Source organism: Pongo abelii, chromosome 15 (genome assembly GCF_028885655.2).
Source record: "Pongo abelii isolate AG06213 chromosome 15, NHGRI_mPonAbe1-v2.0_pri, whole genome shotgun sequence".
Taxonomy (NCBI): Eukaryota; Metazoa; Chordata; class Mammalia; order Primates; family Hominidae; genus Pongo; species Pongo abelii.
In genome coordinates this window covers 54,247,276-54,269,503 of record NC_072000.2, presented here as the reverse complement: position 1 = coordinate 54,269,503, position 22,228 = coordinate 54,247,276, and the positions used below count along the sequence as shown (strand labels likewise).

Genomic DNA, 22,228 nt, shown 5'->3' with positions numbered 1-22,228 from the left:
GATGAAGCTAGTATGGTAGACTGTAGGTACACTGAGTTAAGGTCTCTGCCTGAGAATAGGAAGTCCTGTTGGGTTCTCATTTACATAGCAAAGTAATTAGATTAACTTGATCAGAATTGCTTTTTGAAAAGATTACTTCAAGTCAAAGCCAAAAACTAATGAGCGATCCTGTGATTTTTGTGACATGAAGCCTATTCTGGAATTCCTAAAGCCGCTGAATGTAACAGTAGAACTCGAGGGAGTCATTTGGAATTATTCCAAACTAATAATGACCCAAACTGACCCGAAGAGTTCAGCCAGAACTAGATGAGCGGTAGGAATGTACTTTAACTTGCTGTACTTGGCTCCCTGTCAGCCATGATTAAGTAGCCTTCTATTTTCGGTTTAATTTTGGTATGGTATATTTGGAGCAATAATATTCCATTAAAGTGTTTTATGCTGAGTATTCAGAGCATTACCTGTGTTACCACTTGACATAAATCAACTATATGTCTTTTATATTAGCCATGGACTCTCTTTCAAGGGAACAGTAGTTTGATTATATCCTGCATATTTGAATCAAAAGGAATTTTAATGTAACTAATGGATTTAGCATTATCTCATGTTAGAAATTAACAACCAAAAATTATTTTCTTCCATGGGCCAGGTGCAGTAGCTCATGCCTGTAATCCTAGTACTTTGGGAGGCTGAGATGGGAGGATTGCTTGAGGCCAGGAGTTCAAGACCAACCTGGCCAACATAGCGAGGTCCCATGTCCATAAAAAATTATTTTCTTCTTTTACATAAGAATATATGCTAGTACAGTTTTTTCAAATGGATAAAGTATTACACACTTCACATTTTAACATGTAGAAGTGAAGCAACAAGATGAAAATAATACCAAGATCTAGATATAAGGACTAGTATTAGCTCTTCTAAGTAAAGTTTTCTGTACTCCAGTTTTCTTCTTCATTAGGTCATTTTGTAAACTCAAACACTATTTCTTCTCTCTCTCTCTTTTTTTTTTTTTTGACAGGGTTTTGCTCTGCTGTGCAGGCTGGAGTACAGTGGCATGATCATAGCTCACTGCAGCCTCAAACTCCTGGGCTCAAATGATCCTCCCACTATAGCCTCCTGAGTAGCTGGGACTACAGGCATGTGCCACTACACCCAGCTAATTTTCTTTTTTTTTTTTGTGGAGACAAGGTCTTGCTATGTCCCCTGGCTGGTCTCAAATTCCTGGACTCAAGTGATCCTCCAGCCTTGGCCTCCCAAAGTTCTGGGATTACAGGAGTGAGCCACCTGCCTGCCAAAAACTGCTTCTTACATACAAAGTATATTATAGTTCTTTCTTAATTGCAGCATTTGACAGTTGATCTCTTTCTTTTTTTGAAATCCTTTCTTCATTTGGCTTCCAGAAGAACATCAAGCTTTCAGGGATTTTTTTTCTCTGAATATTCCTTCTAGTTCCCCTTTCCTTGATTCCTCCTCATCTTCCTGTGACCACATCCTTCTGACCTCCCCAGAGCCCATTTATATATATATGTGTGTGTATATGTGTGTGTTTGTGTGTGTGTGTGTGTGTGTATATATATATATATATTTCCCCCCCCCGAGACGGAGTCTTGCTCTGTCACCCAGGCTGGAGTGCAGTGGTGCGATCTTGGCTCACTGCAACCTCTGTTTCCCAGGCTCAACCAATTCTCCTGCCTCAGCCTCCCGAGTAGCTGAGATTACAGGCGCGCACTACTGTGTCTGGTTAATTTTTTTTTTTGTATTTTTAGTAGAGACAGGGTTTCACCATGTTGGCCAGGCTGGCCTCGAACTCCTAACCTTGTGATCTGCCCGCCTCAGACCCTCAAGTGTTGGGATTACAGGTGTGAGCCACTGCGCCTGGCCATTTTTTAGACTTCTATTTCTGTTAACACATACTCCTTTGGAGATGCCATCCTGCCTCATTGCTTCACATATAATCTAAATCTGATAATTACCAAATTTACATTTCTGGCTCAGACCTCTTTCTTAAACATGAATGTTCAACTCTTTTTTTGAGACAGGGTCACACTCTGTCACCCAGGATGGAGTGCAGTGGCAAGATCACAGCTCACTATAGCCTTAATCTCCTGGGCTCAAGTGATCCTCCCACCTCACCCCCCTGCCGCCCCCATATAGCTGGGACTACAGGTGTGTGCCACCACACCCAGCTAATTTTTTGTTTGTTTGTTTTAGATGGAGTCTCGCTTTTTTGCCAGGCTGGAGTGCAGTGATGCAGTCTTGGCTCACTGCAACCTCCACCTCTCAGGTTCAAGTGATTCTCCTGCCTCAGCCTCCCGAGTAGCTGGGACTACAGGCATGCGCCACCATGCCCAACTAATTTTTTTGTATTTTTAGTAGAGACGGGGTTTCACCACGTTGGCCAGGATGGTCTCAATCTGTTGACCTCGTCATCTGCCCGCCCCGGCCTCCCAAAGTACTGGGATTACAGGGATGAGCCACCACACCCAGGCCCAATTTTTTAAAAACTTTTTGTAGAGACAGGGTCTTACTGTGTTGCATAAACTGGTCTCCACTTCCTGGGCCCAAGCATTCCTCCTGCCTCAGCCTCCAAAGTGTTTGAGTTACAGGCATGAAGCACCACACCCAGCCAACATTTTACTTGATATTTCCACACAGGCATCTCAACGAACACTGTATCCTTTTCTTTCCCCGCAAACTTGTTCCTTTTGTAGTGGTTCACATATCAATAAATGGCTACTCCATCCTTCCGGTTGCTCAAACTAAAAATCTTAAGTTATTCTTGAATATTGTCTTTTTTTATACCACACATCTGATTTGTCAGCACATCCTTTTAGCTCTACTTCAAACTATAACTATATTTAGTTACCGTTTTATACTTTTTGACTTTTACCACCTGGAACCAAGTCATCATCACCAATCTCCTGGAATATTGAAATATCTTTTCAACTGGTCTCTGATCATCTACTCTTGCCCTATTTAGTTTTTTTCCCCCCAAACACAAAGAGATAAGTGAGATCATTTCACTCCTTTGTTCAAAACCCTCTCAGTGCTTCTCAGAATAAAAGTCAAAAAAGTCCTCCCAAAGGTTTACTAGGCCCTCTGCAGTCTAGGGCTGCCCCACCTCCCACTTTTACCTCTCTGACCTCTTTAATATTGTCCGTTGTTTGTTCTGCTTCTGCCCCGTACTGGCTTTCTTGTTTCTATAACATAGACATGTTTTAGTCTTAGGACATTTGTACTTGCTGAATTTTCTACCTGAAACACCCTTCCCTCAGATAATCACGTGGCTGGCCCTTTTACCTCCTTTAGGTCGTTATAGTCAGACAACATTTTCTTGGAGAGATTTTCTCTTACAGCCTGTCTGAAACTGCTACATCCTCCTGCTTCCCAGACAGTCCCACATCAGTGTTCACAGTATTTTTTTCCATAAACCTGTATCTCCAATATAAATGATATATCCAGTTCTCAAGCCAGAAACCTAGTCATCATTCTTTCCCTCCTTCTCGTGCCAGGCTAACATCTATTCATCACTTAATCTACTTGATTCTTTCTCCTAAATTAGGAGTTTTCTAACTTTTTTTGCTGTGTATCCCCAAAAGAATTTTGAAAAACTTGCACATTTTTATGCTGACATCTAGAAATTTTCATTTTACATTTAAATAGTTGCAGTAGATGTAATTTCATATGTGTTATAAATACTGATGTTTTAAGGAAAAACAGTTCCATCAGTCTTTTAAATGTGCCGAATGGAATTTAAATACCAAAATAATTTGATATCCACCATCATTTTTTAAAAATACACATGAAAAGTGTGTCTTTAAAAGTTGGAAATTTTACATTGTCCTTTTTTTCTCTGTGAACATTTTTCATTGTATTTCCCCTACATAATTCTAATATAATATTTTTAGATTTAAGTCTTTAATCCCACTTTTTTATTTATACTTCTTTACAACAACAAAAAAGTCTACGTATTGAATTTAAAAAGATTTTCCCTTCAACCGTAAAGCTTTAAAACCTGTCTTTTGAACTGAATTATTATTATTATTATTATTATTAAAGTCTCATTCTGTCACCCAGGCTGGAGTACAGTGGCATGATAATGGCTCACTGCAGCTTCAACCTCCCAGGCTCAAGTGATCCTCTGATTTCAGCCTCCTGAGTAGCTAGGACTGCAGGCACATGCCACCACACTTGGCTAATTTTTAAAAAATCTTAAAGATGCTTTCTTTTTATTTTCATGGGCCTGTCCCCTCAGGAGGATGTATTTTTTGACTAGGCTAGAGAATGGAAGAGGCAAGATACTTAAATGAAAATATTTGTAATTGTCTCTTTGTTTAGTGTCTAGGATTTATTTATTGTACTTCAGAGCAACATGTATCCTATAGAGAATTTCAAGATAAGTGAGAGATCTGCCTTTCTTAGTAAAATGAGAGGGCATCTGTGAAAAGAGAGGTGTAAAAGGAGACCCTGCTTTACTCACTGTGTGCAGGCACCTTGTCAGGCAGATCTTCTTTAGGAAAGAGTACGTATGGCTGTTTACAAAGTATCCTGACAGACATGGGTGTTTGGCCCAGGGATTTATTAAACATAAATGAATGAAACAAATTTAATAGTGATCTTTCCCAGTTCACAGGGGAAAAAAAGCAATTATTTTTTCAATTTTATTTTTCTTCCATAAATTAGAAAAAAAAATCTTTGTTGTCTGCTGCAGTTTACTTGCTAGTGAGTAGTGAAAGATTGTAAAATAAATGAACGAATGATAATGGAGGTTTTAAAGGGAAAATGACTTTTAATACTTTTTGGTTTTTTTCTTAGAAACATGTTCCTGTAGTTTGATTTTAAGTTTTAAAGTCATTATTAGCATTGTCCGTGCTGTGATAGAATATGAGTCTTAAAATTTCATGTTCTGCAAAGAACACTGATTTCCAAATGATCTGCCACTGGAACAAGTTGGGAACCATTTATCTAGCCTGTACTCTCTTGTGTTTACAGGCAAATGGCCTGCCTTTATGGGAAGGTGCTTCTAGGTCATACGCCATTCAAAGAAAACTTTGATGACAAAAATTTTTGCTTCAGCTAATCTGTTTTACACATTTGATTATATTATGGTAAGCTCTCACCTAATATTAAGTTAAGTAGAAATAGCTTCTTGGCCTGTACTTACTTGTATTTTAAATAAACTTACATTGTGAAAGCCTGCTGAAAGTACCTAATTAAGAGCATGGACTCTGAGAAGTATTAGTAGACAGTGGGAGGAATAGAGAAACATAAGAGAGAGAATTCCTTCATTTATAATGTTGTATGAGAACCAGGTCTCCAGATACGTATCCAGTGAAATGAAAACAAATTTTATGGAGTTTAAAATTTTTTCCAGTATCCAGATTATTTCAGTGAGGCCAAGAGATCTGTTTGCTGCTGTGAATCTATTTGACAAGTATTTACTGACTGTTTTCTTTATGCAGGGTCTGTTTTGTTGTTGTTTTTTTTTTTTTTTTTTTTTGAGATGGAGTCTCGCTCTGTCGCCCAGGCTGGAGTGCAGTGGCGCTATCTTGGCTCACTGCAAGCTCTGCCTTCCGGGTTCACGCCATTCTCCTTCCTCAGCCACCCTAGTAGCTGGGACTACAGGCGCCCGCCACCACGCCCAGCTAATTTTTTTTTTTTGTATTTTTAGTAGAGATGGGGTTTCACCGTGTTAGCCAGGATGGTCTCGATCTCCTGACCTCGTGATCTGCCCACTTTGGCCTCCCAAAGTGCTGGGATTACAGGCGTGAGCCACCGCGCCTGCCCCAGTGCAGGGTCTGTTCTTTTAATGACATACTAGATTACCTGTATGCTAAGAATACAGGTGTAGGGAAATAGGAGGAGGAGACCAAAAACAAGAAATGGGAGCTGGTGTGGTAGTGCCTACCTGTAGTCCCAGTCACAAGGGAGGCTGAGGTGGAAGGATCACTTGAGCCCAGGAGTTCGAGGCTTAACAGTGAGTGGTGATTACACCACTGCACTCCAGCCTGGGTGACAGAGCAAGATTCTGTCTCCACACCTCTCCCCTGCCCCCCAAAAAACAAACGAGAAATGGTTCCTGATCTTAATGAGTTTAGAGTATACAACTGTGGTTTCAATTCTTGATTATACACTTTGATTAGAAAAATGTTGCCTTAGAATATTATATTTTAGAATTATTTTTAAAAACTTTATTGGGATGTAATTGATATAAAGTATATATTTACAGTGCATATATTTACAATGTACAATTTGATGTTTTCAACAATGTGATAAGTTATATATACACAGTAAAACCATCCCAATAAAGCTAGTAGACATATCCTTCAGCCCCATAAATTTCCTCTTGACTGTAATTCTCCCTTCTATTTCTTCCCACTTAGGAGACATCCCAAGCCATCACTAATCTGTTTTCTGTCATTATCGATTGCATTTTCTGGAGTTTTATATTAATACTAATAGAATCATACAGTACATACTCTTTTTTTCAATCTGGCTTCTTTCAGCATGATTATTTTAGATTCATTTATGTTGCATATATCAATAGTTCATTCCTTTTTATTGCTCAGTAGTGTATTCCATTGTGTAGATATACTGTGGCTTGTTTATCCATTCACTTATTTATGTACATTTGGTTTTTCAGATCTTGGCTATTCAAATAAAGCTGCTATGTATATTTGTGTACAAGTCTTTGTATGAAGATATGTTTCAATACAAAGAATGGAAATTGCTGGTGATTACCAAAGAGTGGTTGGATCGGATAGTAGGTGGATGCTTAACTTTTTTTTTTGAGACGAAATCTCGCTCTGTTGCCAGGCTGGAGAGCAGTGCTGCAATCCTGACTCACTGCAACCTCCGGCTCCCGGGTTCAAGTGATTCTCCTGCCTCAGCCTCCTGAGTAGCTGAGATTACAGGCACACCCCACCACGCCCGGCTAATTTTTCTATTTTTAGTAGAGACAGGGTTTCACTATATTGGCCAGGATGGTCTCGATCTCTTGACCTCATGATCCACCTGTCTCGTCCTCCCAAAGTGCTGGGATTATAGGTGTGAGCCACCACGCCTGGCTGCTTAACTTTTTAAGAAACTTTCAAACTGTTTTCTAAAGTGGTTGTATGGTTTTACATTCCCACTAGCAATATAAGAGATCCTGTTCCTCCTGCCAGTACTTGGTAATTTAATTTTAGCCATTCTAATAGCGGTGTAATGGTACTTTGTGGTTTTAGTTTGCATTTCCCTAGTGATTAATGATGTTGAACATCTTTCATGTTTTTATTTGCCTTCCATAAATCTTCTTTGGTGAAGTGTTTGTTCAGATCTTTGGCCCATTTTTGTTGAGTTGTTTTTTTGTTTTTGTTTTTGTTTTTGTTTTGGGACGGAGTCTTGCTCTGTCGCCCATGCTGGAGTGCAGTGGCACAATCTCAGCTTACTGCACCCTCTGCCTTCCGGGTTCAAGCGATTCTTTTACCTCAGCCTCCCAAGTAGCTGGGATTGCAGGCACCCAACACCATGCCCTGCTAATTTTTGTATTTTTAGTAGAGACAGGATTTTGCCATGTTGCCCAGGCTGGTCTCAAACTCTTGGCCTCAAGGAATCCACCCACCTTGGCCTCCCAAAGTACTGGGATTACAGGCATGAGCCATCTCACTCGGCCTTTTTTTTTTTCCTTTTATGGAGGTTTCATTGTATACCATTCTCTTAATACTATCTTTTCATCTTTTTCTTTCTTTCTTTTTTTTTTTTTTCTTTTTAAGAGATAGGGTCTTGCTGTGTTGCCTAGGCTGGTCTTAAGCTCCTGGCCTCAAGTGATCGTCCTGCCTCAGCCTCCCAAAGTGCTGGGACTACAGGCATAAGCCACTGCACCTGGCCTATACTATGTTTTGGAGACCAAAAGTTTTTTGTTTTTTTTTTTTTTTGAGACAGAGTCTCGCTCTGTCACCCAGGCTGGAGTGCAGTGGCACGATCTTGGCTCACTGCAAGCTCCGCCTCCGGGTACACGCCATTTTCCTGCCTCAGCCTCCCGAGTAGCTGGGACTACAGGCGCCTGCCACCACGCCCGGCTAATTTTTTGTATTTTTAATAGAGACGGGGTTTCACCGTCTTAGCCAGGATGGTCTTGATCTCCTGACCTCGTGATCTGCCAGCCTCAGCCTCCCAAAGTGCTGGGATTACAGGCGTGAGCCACCATGCCTGGCCAAAAGTTTTAAATTTTTATCAATTTGATTTTTTAGGGACTGCGCCATTAGTGTCATATCTAGGAAATCTTTGCCTAACCCAGGGTTACAAAAATTTTCCCTTCTAGAAATTTTTTATTTATTTATTTTAATTTTCAAAAATAGAGACAGGCTGTTGCCCAGGCTGGTCTCGAATTCCTGGCCTAAAGTGATCCTTTGGCCTCAGCCTCCCAAAGTTTTGCAATTATAGGTGTGATCCACCATACCTGGCCTGTTCTAGAAATTTTGTAGTTTAAATTTTATATTTATATCTATGACTCATTTGAATCACTTTTTCTTTCTTTTTAAAAAAAACTCACCTTGTCTTATGGTGCTGATTGAATCATTTTATATATGGTGTGATAATTCTGTATATGGTATGTTTGTTTTTTTGCATATGGATATCTGGTTGTTCTGTCACCATTTATTGAAAAGGCTATCCTTTTCCTTTGCTAAAGGTCTTCATGCTTTTATTTAAAAAATCAGTTGCCCATATATGTGTGGTTTTATTTCTGGATTCTCTATTCTGTTCTATTGATTGTTTTCCTTATCTTTATGTCAGTGCCATACTGTTTTGGTTACCATAGCTTTATAGAAATCCTTGAAACCAGGTAGTGTTAGCCCTTCAACTTTGTTCTTCTTTAGAGTTGTTTTACTTATTCTAGGACCTTTGTATTTCCATAAGAATTTTTTAATCAACATACCAATTTCTACAAGAAAGCTTGCTGTAATTTTGATTGAGATTGTGTTGCATCTACAGATTATTTGGGAGGAATTGACATCATAACAATGTTGAGTCTTCCAACTCATAGTTTATCTCTTCATTTATTTAAGTATTTAATTCCTATCAGCAGTATATTGTATTTTTATTTTTATTTATTCATTTCTATTGTATTTTGTTTTTATTTTTTGAGATTGAGTCTCACTCTTGTCACCCAGGCTGGAGTGCAGCAGCATGATCTCAGCTCACTGCAACCTCTGCCTCCTGGGTTCCAGTGATTCTCCTGCCTCAGCCTCCAGAGTAGCTGCCCAGCTAATTTTTGTACTTTTAGTAGAGACGGGATTTCACCATGTTGGCCAGGCTGATCTCAAATTCCTGACCTCAGGTGATCTACCTGCCTTGGCCTCCCAAAGTGCTGGGATTACAGGTGTGAGCAACCGTGCTCTGCCAGTATTTTGTAGTTTTAGTATATATACTTCAACTAAAATTTTTATTTTCTTTTTAAATTGAATTTTAATATTTCATAATGGGCTGGGTGTGGTGGCTCACGCCCATAATCCCAACACTTTGGGAGGCTGAGGCAGGCAGATTACCTGAGTTCAGGAGTTCAAGACTAGCCTGGTCAACATGGTGAAACACCGTCTCTACTGAAAATACAAAAATTAGCTGGACGTGCTGGTGCGCACCTGTAGTCCCAGCTACTCGGGAGGCTGAGGCAGGCGGATCTCTTGAATCTGGGAGGTGGAGGTTGCAGTGAGCCAAGATTGCTGCCACCGCACTCCAGCCTGGGCGAAAGAGCGAGACTCCATCTCAAAAAAAACAAAAAACAAAAAAAAACACCAAAACCCCAAAACATTTAATAATGAAAACATTGCCAGTATTCTTAATTGATGTTTGAGATATTTGCGTCCTTGTGGAAATCTTGGCAACACAATGAAGAATTTGGCAAAAATAAATATCAGTCAGACTATATATCCAAAAGGATTTATTTCCACATTGTACCTGAAACTCAAATGTTAATTACTAAACAAGTGCACTGGCAAGATTTTTAATTTAAATGTGAAGATGGAAAACTGAAAAATATAAATTAGGAAATAACATTTCTATAACTTGTCAAATGTAGCGGTTTATCAGGGTAAAAAGTTAAAGTGCTTTTGTGTGTGTCTACACATGGATTTATAGTATGAGACTATTCTATTTATAGTGTTACAGTAAGGAAATGCCTTCTGGCAGTTTGAAAATATGGTGTAACTAAAATACAGGTCTGACTTGTTAATCTACTGTTAAAGACTGGAAATTATTTTAATTGCTCTTTTTCTGACTAGTCTTTCAAAAAATATGATAGGCAAATTGGTTTTGTTGTGGTAATTTTATGTTTACTGTCTCTGTAGAAGTGTAAAGCATGGTTCTCTTCCATTGTCCTCTTGATGTCCTATTACAGTATTTATGGGTGAGATTTTAACATTGTGTATTTATTTTTATGACTGTTTTCGTATTTGAAATTAAGAAGTTTGGCATAAGAAACTTTGATGCTTGATGTTCAAATTGCTTTGTAGCTTATTTAACAAAATCATAATCACAGAAAAAGAATCCATCCCAGTTAGACATTATTTTAATTCTCATGTTCAATCATTTTCACTGAGTGGGGCCCTTGGCTTTTTATGGAAAGATGTTTTAAGAAACAACCTTGCCGGGCTCAGTGGCTCACGCCTGTAATCCCAGAGCTTTGGGAGGCCAAGGAGGGCGGATCATGAGGTCAGGAGATCAAAACCATCCTGGATAACACAGTGAAACCCCGTCTCTACTAAAAAATACAAAAAATTAGTCAGGCATGGCCGCGGGCGCCTATAGTCCCAGCTACTCAGGAGGCTGAGGCAGGAGAATGGCATGAACTCGGGTGGCAGAGCTTGCAGTGAGCTGAGATCGTGCCACTGCACTCCATCCTGGGCGACAGAACAAGACTCCGTCTCAAAAAAAAAACAAACAACTTTGCCTTAGGGAGGGGGGCCTGAGGAGGCAGAAGGATTGTTTGAGCCAAGGAGTTGGTGACCAGCTTGAGCAATTTAGGTAGTCCTCATCTTTAAAAGAAAAAAAAAAAAAAAAGAAACGGCCTTATGAAGTCTACTGCCACACTTACAATATAAATGTTTATTTATTTATTTAGAGATGGAGTCTCATTATGTTTGGAAGCCTGAAACTCCTAGGCCCAAGGAATCCTCCCACCTCAGCCACTAGAGTAGCTGGGACTACAGGCACCCCACTACGCCTAGTTAAATGTCTATTTTTTTAAAAATGTCTTTTAAAAGTCGATTGATATGTTAGAAATGTATGGTTAAAATGTAATTAAGTTACCTCTGGCTGTGTTAAAGAAGTGCAGGGTATAAGAGGAAATATTTATTTCTCCAAAACCTAATTTGAATTTATTAGAAAATATGTTAGAAACATATTTCTCACATAGAAATACATTAGAAAGCCTGATTTTTTTTTATTATCGGTCCTATATGAATTTCTAACTGCCTTACTGTTAGACTTTTTGGACCAGACTTCTTCAAAGAGTAGTCTTTCCTTACTATGGCCTTCCACTTCGCCATTCCCCAATTCAAAATTATTTTTCTTTATCAATTAGTTTGTATTCTGTCAAAATTATTTATGTAAATAAAAAGATAATTAGCTCTGTGAGGCTTGTTATGAAAAATAGCATTACTTCCCCCTTAAACACAAAATTTTCTGTTTCCTAGAGAAAACCACTTTAACTTTTCAAAGTGATTTATTTACTTCTATATTTCTAAGAAAGAAAAAGTTGCTTATATTGCTATTTCTTGTTTTTTTCTGTTTTGGATGTTATCTGTTGATTTCCTACCATGGAGGGTAAGGATTTAATATCCTTTTTTTTCTCTCTCTCTCTTTTTTTTCTTGGCAGGGACTCACTCTGTTGCCCAGACTGGAGTGCAGTGGCACAAAGGATTTAATATTCTTTAATATGCACATACGTTCCCCTCCAACCACACACACACTTTCCACTTTCTCTTCCCCCACTTCAAAGTTATATCTTAATTTGAGTTGGATTAATATTCAAAGTTTACATTATTATGACTGTAAATGCTATTTTTGGGGTTTTTTTTGCGGGGGGACAGGGTCTCACTCTGTTGCCCAGGCTGGAGTGCAGTGGCACAATCTCCACTCACCTCAACCTCCACCTCCCGGGTTCAAGCTGAGATTACAGGCACGCGCCACCAGGCCCAGCTAATTTTTGTATTTTTGATAGAGACGGGGTTTCACTGTGTGGGCCAGGCTGGTCTTGAGCTCCTGGCCTCAAGTGATCCACCCCCACCTTGGCCTCCCAAAGTGCTGAGATCATAGGCATGAACCAGCATACCCGGCCTGTAAATGCTATTTAATCTGCTTTTTCTTTTCTAACTCACTGCTTTTACTGGAGTTATTAATTATCTTGTTTTCTTGTTTGTGTGTTTTTCTATGTAGTACATTTATTACCAAATTCGAACTTTTTACCAGTTTTCTAAATATCCTATCAAGATTTTCATCCCATTGCATACTCTGTCAAGTTCGTTTTCTTGAGACAGTCTCTCCCAGAGCCTTCTGACCTGCACCAATGTGGACTGGTCACCTTTATTCCTGTTGTACAGCTCTCATCCTATAATTTCCTTTCATTTTATCCTGGGCATTCCTTTGACCTTTCTTCTCTATTGATTCCTTTATTTCCTTTATTCCATATTTTTCTTTCTTGATTCATACCCTTGTTTTAGTGTAGTACAAATGACAGAAGCTTAATGAAAAAGACTACGTGAGAGATAAAGTTTTGGACCTTATTCTATCTAAGAATGTCACTTTAGCATGGCATTTGTTATTGTTGGTGTCTTGGATTCCAGGCTGAACATCATTGCCATCTAACTTCTAGTATTACTGTTGAAATCTGAAGCTAATGTCTGCTTCTTGTATATAATCTGCTCCTCCTTACTTCCCTGTCCTTCCAGTCTTGTAGGATTATCTTTGTCTCCAGTGTCCTGACATTTAAATTTTGTTCAGTGACATGGGCACTAGAAAAGCCCTTTAGACTTATTTTATTGATAATTTCTCCCTCAATTTCCTCTGTTTGCTAGATGATTCTCAAACTTTTGAAAACCTCATTTATGGTGAAGTGTAACATATAATCAGAAAATGTGTAAAGGATAAATATACAGTTTAAGGAACACCTGTTTAACACTCAGGTTAGAAGACAGAACATTGTCAGCACTTTTCTCAGAATAACTCTCCAAAAGGTAACCATTTTTGTGGTATTCACTGTTTTGATTTTCTTTCTTTTTGAGACGGAGTCTTGCTCTGTTGCCAGGCTGGAGTGCAGTGGCATGATCTTTGCTCACTGCAACCTCCGCCTCCTGGGTTCAAGTGATTCTCCTGCCTCAGCCTCCCGAGTAGCTGGGACTACAGGTGTGCACCACCATGCCCAGCTAATTTTTGTATTTTTAGTAGAGACGGGGTTTCACCGTGTTAGCCAGGATGGTCTCGATCTCTTCACCTCGTGATCCTCCTGCCTCGGCCTCCCAAAGTGCTGGGATTATAGGCGCGAGCCACTGCGCCTGGCCTGTTTTGATTTTCTTAATAGTTTTTCCATTTTAGCGTGTATCCCTTAACGCCATTGTTTAATTTGTTCTGAATTTGTTTATTTTTTATTTTTGTGTTTAATTTGTCTGACTTTGTGAATGGAATCCCATTGTATGTATTCTTTTTATCTGGCTTCTTTCTGCCAACATTTTTTCAAGGTGCATCCACATTTTATGTAGCTGTCATTATTACTGCATTTTTTTGACTGTGTGTATTCCATTGTATTAATAAGCCACAATTTATCTGTCCCATTCTGGATGAATGTTTGAATTCTTTTCTAGTTTTGGAAGGTATTATTAATAATGTTATTTGTGAGCCTTCTAGCGTATGTCTTCTGGTAAACATTTCTCTAGAGCATTGCTGTCTAGAAGAGATACAATGTGAGCCACACATGTAATTTAAAATTTTCCCTCCTAGGCTGGGCATGGTGGCTCATGCCTATAATCCCAGCGCTTTGGGAGGACAAGGCAGGAGGATTGCTTGAGCCCAGGAGTTCAAGGCCAGCCTGGGCAACACAGTGAGAACCTGTCTCAAAAATTTAAATAATAATAATAATAATAATAATAAATTAAAAATAAATAAATAAAATTTTCCCTCCTAAGTGAATTAATGCAGGAACAAAAAAAACAAATGCTGCATGTTCTCATTTACAGGTGAGAGCTAAACATGGGGTACCCATGGACATAAAGATGTTAACAATAGACACCGAGGACTAATAGAGGGAGTAGTACTATGCTCAGTACCTGGGTGATGGGATCATTTGTACCCCAAACCTCAGCATGACATAATATACCTAGGTAACAAAATCCGCACATATATCCCCTTAATCTAAAATAAAAGTTAAAAATGAAAATTATCATAGCCACAGTTGAAAAGTAAGAAGAAACAGATGACGTTGATTTTAATAACATATTTTTAACCCAAAAAGTCTAATCATTTCAGCATGTGTCATAAAAATTGAGAATTTGACTTCTTATTTTAATACTGAGTCCTTGAATCTGGTTTGTATTTTACACCAACATCCCATTTCAACTCAGTGGAGCTACATTTCAGGTGTTCAGTACCCACATGAGGCTAATGTCTATTATATTGGACTGTATAGCTCTAAAGAAATATATGTAAATCTATCCTATATATATATATCCTATAGTGGAATTGCTCAGTCATAGACTATACATATCTTGAACTTTAGTACTTAATGGCAGAGTTTTTGAAAGTGATTGAACCATTTTACATTCTAGTAACAATGTGTGATAGTTCCCATTGCTCCACATAGTTACCAACATTTGGTATTATCAGAATTTTTAGTTTTGCTGCCTGGTGAGCGGATAGTTTTCATGGTCGTTTAATTTGCATTTTTCTGATTACTTAAGAGCTAGAGCACTTTTTAGTGTATATATAGGCTATTTGAATTTTTTCTTTTGTGAAGTGCTAGTTTAAGGTTTTTTTGCCCATTTTTTCTCTTGGGATTTTTATCATTTTTTTTCTTACTGAACTTTTAGGAGTTCTCTATATATTCTGGATATGAGCCTTTTGTTATATGTACTACATATATCTTCTCCAACTCTGTAACTTGCCTTTTTACTTTCTTAAAGATGTCTTTTGATAAACCTAAATTTTAAAGTTTAATATAAAGTTTATCAGTTCTTTCCTTCATAGTTAGTAATTTTTTGTGTCCTATATAAGAAATCTTTTTCAATCCTGAAATCATGAAGATATTATCTAGTTTTACACTGTCAGAGCTTTATTGGGTATATTTATTTATTAGGCCTAATATGCAGCTAGGATTGATTTTTGGGTAAAGGATGAAGTAGGAGTTGATTTTATTTTTCTGCAGTGGTTCAACACTATTCATACACTTCCCTGCCTCCCGGCAACTCTCTGCCACACCTCATACTCTACAGTGCCATCTTTGTAAATAAGCGTCTATATATATGTGGACTTGTTTGTGGACTCTGTTATGTCCCATTGATTTCTTTCTCTATCCTTATGCCATTGTCACATTCTTCATTACTATAGCTTTGTGATAAATCCTGACAACCATTTGAGCAAATCCTTATACTTCCTTACAGACATTTGACTTTGTTGTCAGTAATTTAAAAAAAGAATATATGATTGATTTTCTTAGCCTTTTGCACTTTTATGTACATTTTGAAATTATCTTGGCATTTTTAGCAAAACAACCTGCTTGGTTTTGATTGTGATTTTATAACTGCATGTATCAATTTTGAGAGAATTCAGTTGTATACAATATTAAGTCTGACAGTTCACCAACATGGTATCATCTTTCATTTATTTAGCTCTTTAATTTTTCTTAAAGTCTAGTTTTCTCCCTAGGAGTCATGTGTACCTTATCATGTACTCAAGGTACGCGGTATTTTAAATTCTATTGTAAATGCTATTTAATTTTTTTTTTTTTTTTTTTTTTTGAGACAAGGTCTCACTCTCACCCAAGCTGGAGTGCAGTGGCATAATCATGGCTCATTGCAGCCTCGACCTCCAGGCTCAGGTGATCCTCCCACATCAGCCTCCCGTGTAGCTGGGACTACAGTTGTGTGCCACCACGTCTGGCTAATTTTTTGTAGAAGTGGTGTTTCACCGTGTTGCCCAGACTGGTCTCGAACTCCTGGGCTCAAGCGATCCTCCCGCCTCAGCTTCCCAAAGTACTGGGATTACAGGAGTGAGCCACCGCACCTGGCCTAAAAATTTTGTTTGCTAGCTTTGTTGCTGGTACATAGAAATAAAAGTTTATTTTTTATGAGTTCAGGTAATTTATCTGTACAATATTTTTGTCCTGCATGGGTAAATTATTTTGTCCTCCATGGGTGCGTGGATTCTTCAGAGAAGCAGAACCAATAAGAAACACACACACACACACACACACACACACACGTGGATTCTTCAGAGAAGCAGAACCAATAAGAAACACACACACACACACACACACACACACACACACACACACACACACACACACACACACACACACACACACACACACACACACACACACACACACACACACACACACACACACACACACACACACACGACATTTACTGTAAGGAAATAGGTTCATGAGGTTATGGTGGCCAGGAAGTCCAAGATCTGCATTTGTCAAGCTGCAGACCCAGAAAAGCCAATGGTATAATTCTAGTCCTAGTCTGAAGGCCTGAGAACCAGAAGAGCTGGTGATGTAAATTCCAGTCTGAGTCTGAGTCTGAAGGCAGAAGACCGATGTCACAGCTCAAATACAGTCAGGCGGAGAGAAAGAATTCTTTCTCAGCCTTTTGTTCTATTCAGGCCTTTAGTCAAGTGGATAAGGCCACATTGGGGAGGGTAGTCTGCTTTTCTCAGTCTACCAACTCAGATGTTAATCTCCTCCAGAAATACCCTGACAGACATACCCAGATATAGTGTGTAACCAGTTATATGGGTACCCCAAAATTAACCATCACAATGGGCAGTCAGATGATCTACAAATTTGTTTCTTCTTTACCAATTCTGAAATTTTCTTTTTCTTGGTTTACTGCACTAGCCAGGACCTCCAAATATAATGTGGAATAGAAATGATAATAGAAAATATCCTTTTTCATGATCTCAAAAGGAAAGCTGTCAGTGTCTTGTCTTACCATTAACTATGATTTTATTGTAGCTTTTTTTGTTTTGTTTTGTTTTTTTTGAGATGGAGCGTTGCTGTGTTGCTCAGGCTGGAGTGCAGTGGCATGATCTCGGCTCACTGCAACCTCTGCTTCCCAGTTCAAGTGATTCTTCTGCCTCAGCCTCCCGAGTAGCTGGGACTACAGGCACCCGCCACCACGCCGGCTAATTTTTGTATTTTTAGTAGAGACGGGGTTTCACCATATTGGCCAGGGTGGTCTCAAACTCTGACCTTGTGATCCCCCCGTCTCAGCCTCCCAAAGTGCTGAGATTACAGGTCTGAGCCACCGCACCCAGGCTATTGTAGCTTTTTAGTATACATCCTTTATCAAATGAAAGAAGTTCACAAAGAGATTTTTTGTTTGTTTGTTTGTTTGAGACAGAGTCTCACTCTCACCCAGGCTGGAATGCAGTGGCACGTGATCTCGGCTCACTGCAACCTCTGCCTCCCGGATTCAAGCGATTCTCCTGCCTCAGCCTCCCAAGTAGCTGGGTCTACAAGTGCCTGCTACCCATGTGCGGCTAATTTTTTATATTTTTAGTAGAAATGGGGTTTCACCATGTTGGCCAGGCTGGCCTTGAACTGCTGACCTGAAGCGATCCACCCGCCTCGGCCTCCTAAAGTACTGGGATTATAGGCGTGAGCCTCTGTGCTGGGCCCACAAAAAGATTTTATCATGAATGAATGTTGAATATTTTTCAAATGGCTTTTTTACATATATATTGGGATGGTCATATTATTTTTCTTTTCTTTTTTTTTTTTTGAGATGGAGTCTTGCTCAGTCATCCAGGCTGGATTGCAGTGATCTCAGCTCATGGCAGCGTCTGTCTCCCGGGTTCAAGCAGTTCTCCTGCCTTAGCCACCCAAGTAGCTAGGATTACAGGCCTGTGCCACCACACCTAGCTAATTTTTATATTTTTAGTAGAGACGGGGTTTCACCATGTTGTCCAGTCTGGTCTCGAACTCCCGACCTCAGATGATCCACCCACTTCCAGCCTCCCAAAGTGCTGGGATTACAGGTGTGAGCCACCATGCCTGGCTGTGATTGTATAATCTTATTTGTATACATTATGGAATTTAGTTAGGTGACACTTTACTTAGGCTTTTTTTTTTCTGGATTCATAAGTGAAAATGGCCTATAATTTTCTTTTCTTTTAGAGATGAGGTGTTGCTCATTCCCCCAGGCTGGAGCACAGTGGCACCATCATGTCTCACTGTAGCCTTGACCTTCTGGACTCAAAAATCCTTCTGCCTTAGCCTCCTGAGTAGCTGGGACTACAGGCATATGCCACCATGCCCAGCTAATTTTTTATTTTGGAGAGACGAGGTCTTGCTATGTTGCCCAGGCTGGTCTGGAATTCCTGGCCTCAAGAGATCCTCTGACCTTGGCCTCCCAAAGTGCTGGGATTACAGGCATAAACCACTGTGCTGAGCTAAAAATGGCCTATAATTTTCATCTTTCTTTTTGAGTTTTTATATAAAGTCTAGTCCCAAAATAAATTGGAGAGTATCTTTTTAAAAAAAATTTTCTAAATGTTCGCTTAAGATTGTTGTATTGCTTCCTTTATGTTTGATGAGTTTGTCAGTGAAGCCAGGTAGACTCATATAATGGGCTATAATGCAAGTCTCAACAAATTTCAAAAGACTGAAATCATAGAAAATATGTTTTCTGGCCAGGCATGGTGGCTTATGCCTGTAATCCCAGCATTTTGGGAGGCAGAGGTGGGTGGATAGCTTGAGCTCACAAGTTCAAGACTAGCTTGAGCTCACAAGTTCAAGACCAGCTTGAGGTCAAGGCTACAGTGAGCCATGATTGCACTACTGCATTCCAACGTGGGTGGCAGAATGAGACTCTGTCTCAAAAAAATTAAATAAGTAAATAAAAATGAAAAGGAAAGTATGTTTTCTGACCACATGTGATTATTATAGAAATCAATTTTAAAAACCTTTAAGAAAATCTCATGTTTAAAAATTAAGAAATTTGCTTCTAGATTCTTAAGGTGAAAGAAGAAACCATAATGGAAATTAGAAACTATAGTCCACCATTCTTATCCTTGGGTTCTTAATCCATAGATTCAGCCAACCTCAGATCAACAGTATTTGGGAAAATAATGGATGGTTGCATTTGTACTGAACACATACAGACTTTTCTCTTGTCATTATTTCCTAAACAGTACAATATAACCACTATTACATAGCATTTACATTGTATTAGGTGTTATAAGTAACCTATAGAAGATTTAAAGTATATGGGAGGATGTGTGTAGGTTGTATACAAATGTTACACCATTATATATAAAGGACTTGGGCATCCATGGATTTGGGTATCCACAGGTGTCCTGGAACTAATTTCCCACGGACACTGAAGGATGACTGTATTTTGAACTGGATGATTACAAAAATATTCCATATGAAAATATGTGGGTTTTTACAAAAGTAGTTTTAGAGAAAACATACATATTAGAAAAGAAAGGTTGACAAAAATGAGCAAAGTATCCATCTCAAGAAGTTGGCAAAAGAACATAAAAAGCAGAAGAAATAATGAAGATAAAGCAAAAATAAATGAAATATAAAACAAACATAAAATAGGATCATAAAAGCCAAGAGTTGGTTCTTTAAAAGATTAATAACATTGATAAACCTCTGAGATGCTGATCAAGAAAAGAACGAATACACAAATAACTAATATTAGAAATGAAAGAAGGGATTTTACTATAAATCCTATAGACTTACAAAATATGAGGCTATAATGCACAATTTTATGCTATTTTTTTTTTTTTTTTGAGATGGAGTCGCCCAGGCTGGAGTGCAGTGGTGCGATCTCTGCTCACTGCAACCTCTGCCTCCCAGGTTCAAGCAATTCTCCTGCCTCAGCCTCCTTAGTAGCTGGGATTACAGGCATGTGCCACCACACCCAGCTAATTTTGTATTTTTAGTTTCACCATGTTGGCCAGGCTGGTCTCAAACTTCTGACCTCAGGTGATCCACCCACCTCGGCCTCCCAGAGTGCTGGGATTACAGATGTTAGCCACCGCGCCTATACTAATTTTTTAAAACTCTTATTTTGTTCAGGCATGGATCTCTTAGGAAATGGCAAAGTCTAAATCGTAGACTAATCATTGTTTGGCAATGGTCGGTTTAGTGGTGGCACGTGATGTGATGTTAGGAAGAATTCTATGGTAAATTTTGAGACTTCAAATGAAATGGTTAACTTCAATGCTGTGTTTTTTGTGGGGAGGGTTTTAAATTACTTTTGCTTAACTATGAGGCTATTCAAGTTATCTATTTTTGTGTTAGTGCTTCTGATATCCTTCTGACTTCATGGCACAAAAAGTTAAAGCAGGCTGGGTGCAGTGGCTTATGCATATAATCCCAGCACTTTGGGGAGCTGAGGTGGGAGGATCACTTGAGCCCAGGAGTTCAAGATCAGCCTGGGCAACATGGTGAGACTTCATCTCTAAAAAAAGTTTTAAAAATTAGCCGGGTCATGGTGGCACACACCTGTAGTGCCAGCTACTTGGGAGGCTGAGGTGGGAGGGTTGTTTGACCCCAGGTCTGCAGTGAGCCTGGGTGACAGAGTGAGACCCTGTCTCAAAAAAAGAAAAGAAAGGAAAGCAATACTTTTTTTTTATTTCTTTCAACAAATATTTATAGGACACCTACTGTATGCTAGGTACTGTTATTTACCATATTTCTTATATCCAGTCAGACTGGATTATTATTTAGGACAGAAAATTTAGAAACAAAAACAACTCATTCCTAGAAGGATGCAGCTGCTTAAAAAAAAAAAAAAAGAAAGAAAAAAACGTGGGGGGCTTAGCATAGCTGGTGGTGACAGTGCTATTGTGAAAGCTGAGTAGCACCTATTTCACAGAGCACCTCTGTAATTTGTAAAGGAGTATGGTTTTTCAGATGTTACCTTTATTACTGGGATTCATGACCTGCATAGACTTCAAGTAGGTTTATTGACTTCAGGGTATCCACAATTCCTCTGAAATTGTATAGAATAGTTTATGTGTATATGCTTTTTGGTGATAGGGAAGAGAGAGAGTTCAATGGCTTTCCATAGATTTTTCAAAGGATCCAAAAATGCTTAAGAACCACTGCTCTGTGGGTTAAGAAAAGTTTACAGAGACCAACAAATAGTTTTTTTCTTCATTTTGTGTTTTATGTCTGTTTTGAGTAACCATTATAGTAAAATATTAATTATATATAAGATTCTCTTTGACTTTTGTTCAATTTATATTATTTTGCCATTACTTTAACTGATAACTTTTTTTAAAGGTTCAGGAACAAGTGCATCCCACTCTCTCAGCTAATGAAGAGTCTCTCTATTATATTGAAGAGCTGATTTTTCAGCTGCTTAATAAATTATGCATGGCCCAGCCAAGGACTGTTCAAGATGTAGAGGTAAAAATTATTTTGTCATTTCAAAAAGTCACTTAACCATTGTATGAATTAATTTTTGTATCTATATCATTCTAAATTATTGTGAAAACTAAAACCACTGAAATTATGTATGATATATATGGTCAGTTTGTTTTTGACAAAAACGTCCAGGCAGTTCATTGAGGAAAGGCAAGTTTTTCAGAAAAAAAAATCTTAGAACAACTGGGTACATTTATGAGGGGAAAAAACCTTGAAACCTATCTCATGCCGTAGACAAAAATTAATTCAAAATGGATCATGGCCTTAGACATAACAGCTAAACTACAAAGTTTCTAGAAGAAAATTCTGGAAAATATCTTCATAACCTGGGGTTAGGCACGTATTTTTTAGAGAGGACTCAAAACATAGTACTTTATATTGAATAATAAGGCCAGGTGCGGTGGCTCACACCTGTAATCCCAGTACTTTGGGTGGCTGAGGCGGGAGACAGTCTCAAAAAAAAAACCAAAAAAAAAAAAAATGTTCTCTATGTCAGTTGAGATGATGGTTACACAGACATAAGCATTTCTAAAACTCAACAAATTGTACATTTTAAGATCTGTGTATTTTACTGCATATAAATATTAC

General features: G+C 38.7%; 1 protein-coding gene across 1 annotated transcript in view; it reads left to right on the top strand.

The window, feature by feature from the left end:
• Positions 1-22,228, top strand: part of SOS2 (SOS Ras/Rho guanine nucleotide exchange factor 2) — a 113,845-nt gene that overhangs the window by 5,716 nt on the left and 85,901 nt on the right. The window contains exon 2 of the mRNA XM_002824724.6: positions 21,497-21,622. Coding sequence (XP_002824770.1) covers positions 21,497-21,622 — 126 coding nt within the window. The remainder of the gene's footprint in view (positions 1-21,496; positions 21,623-22,228) is intronic.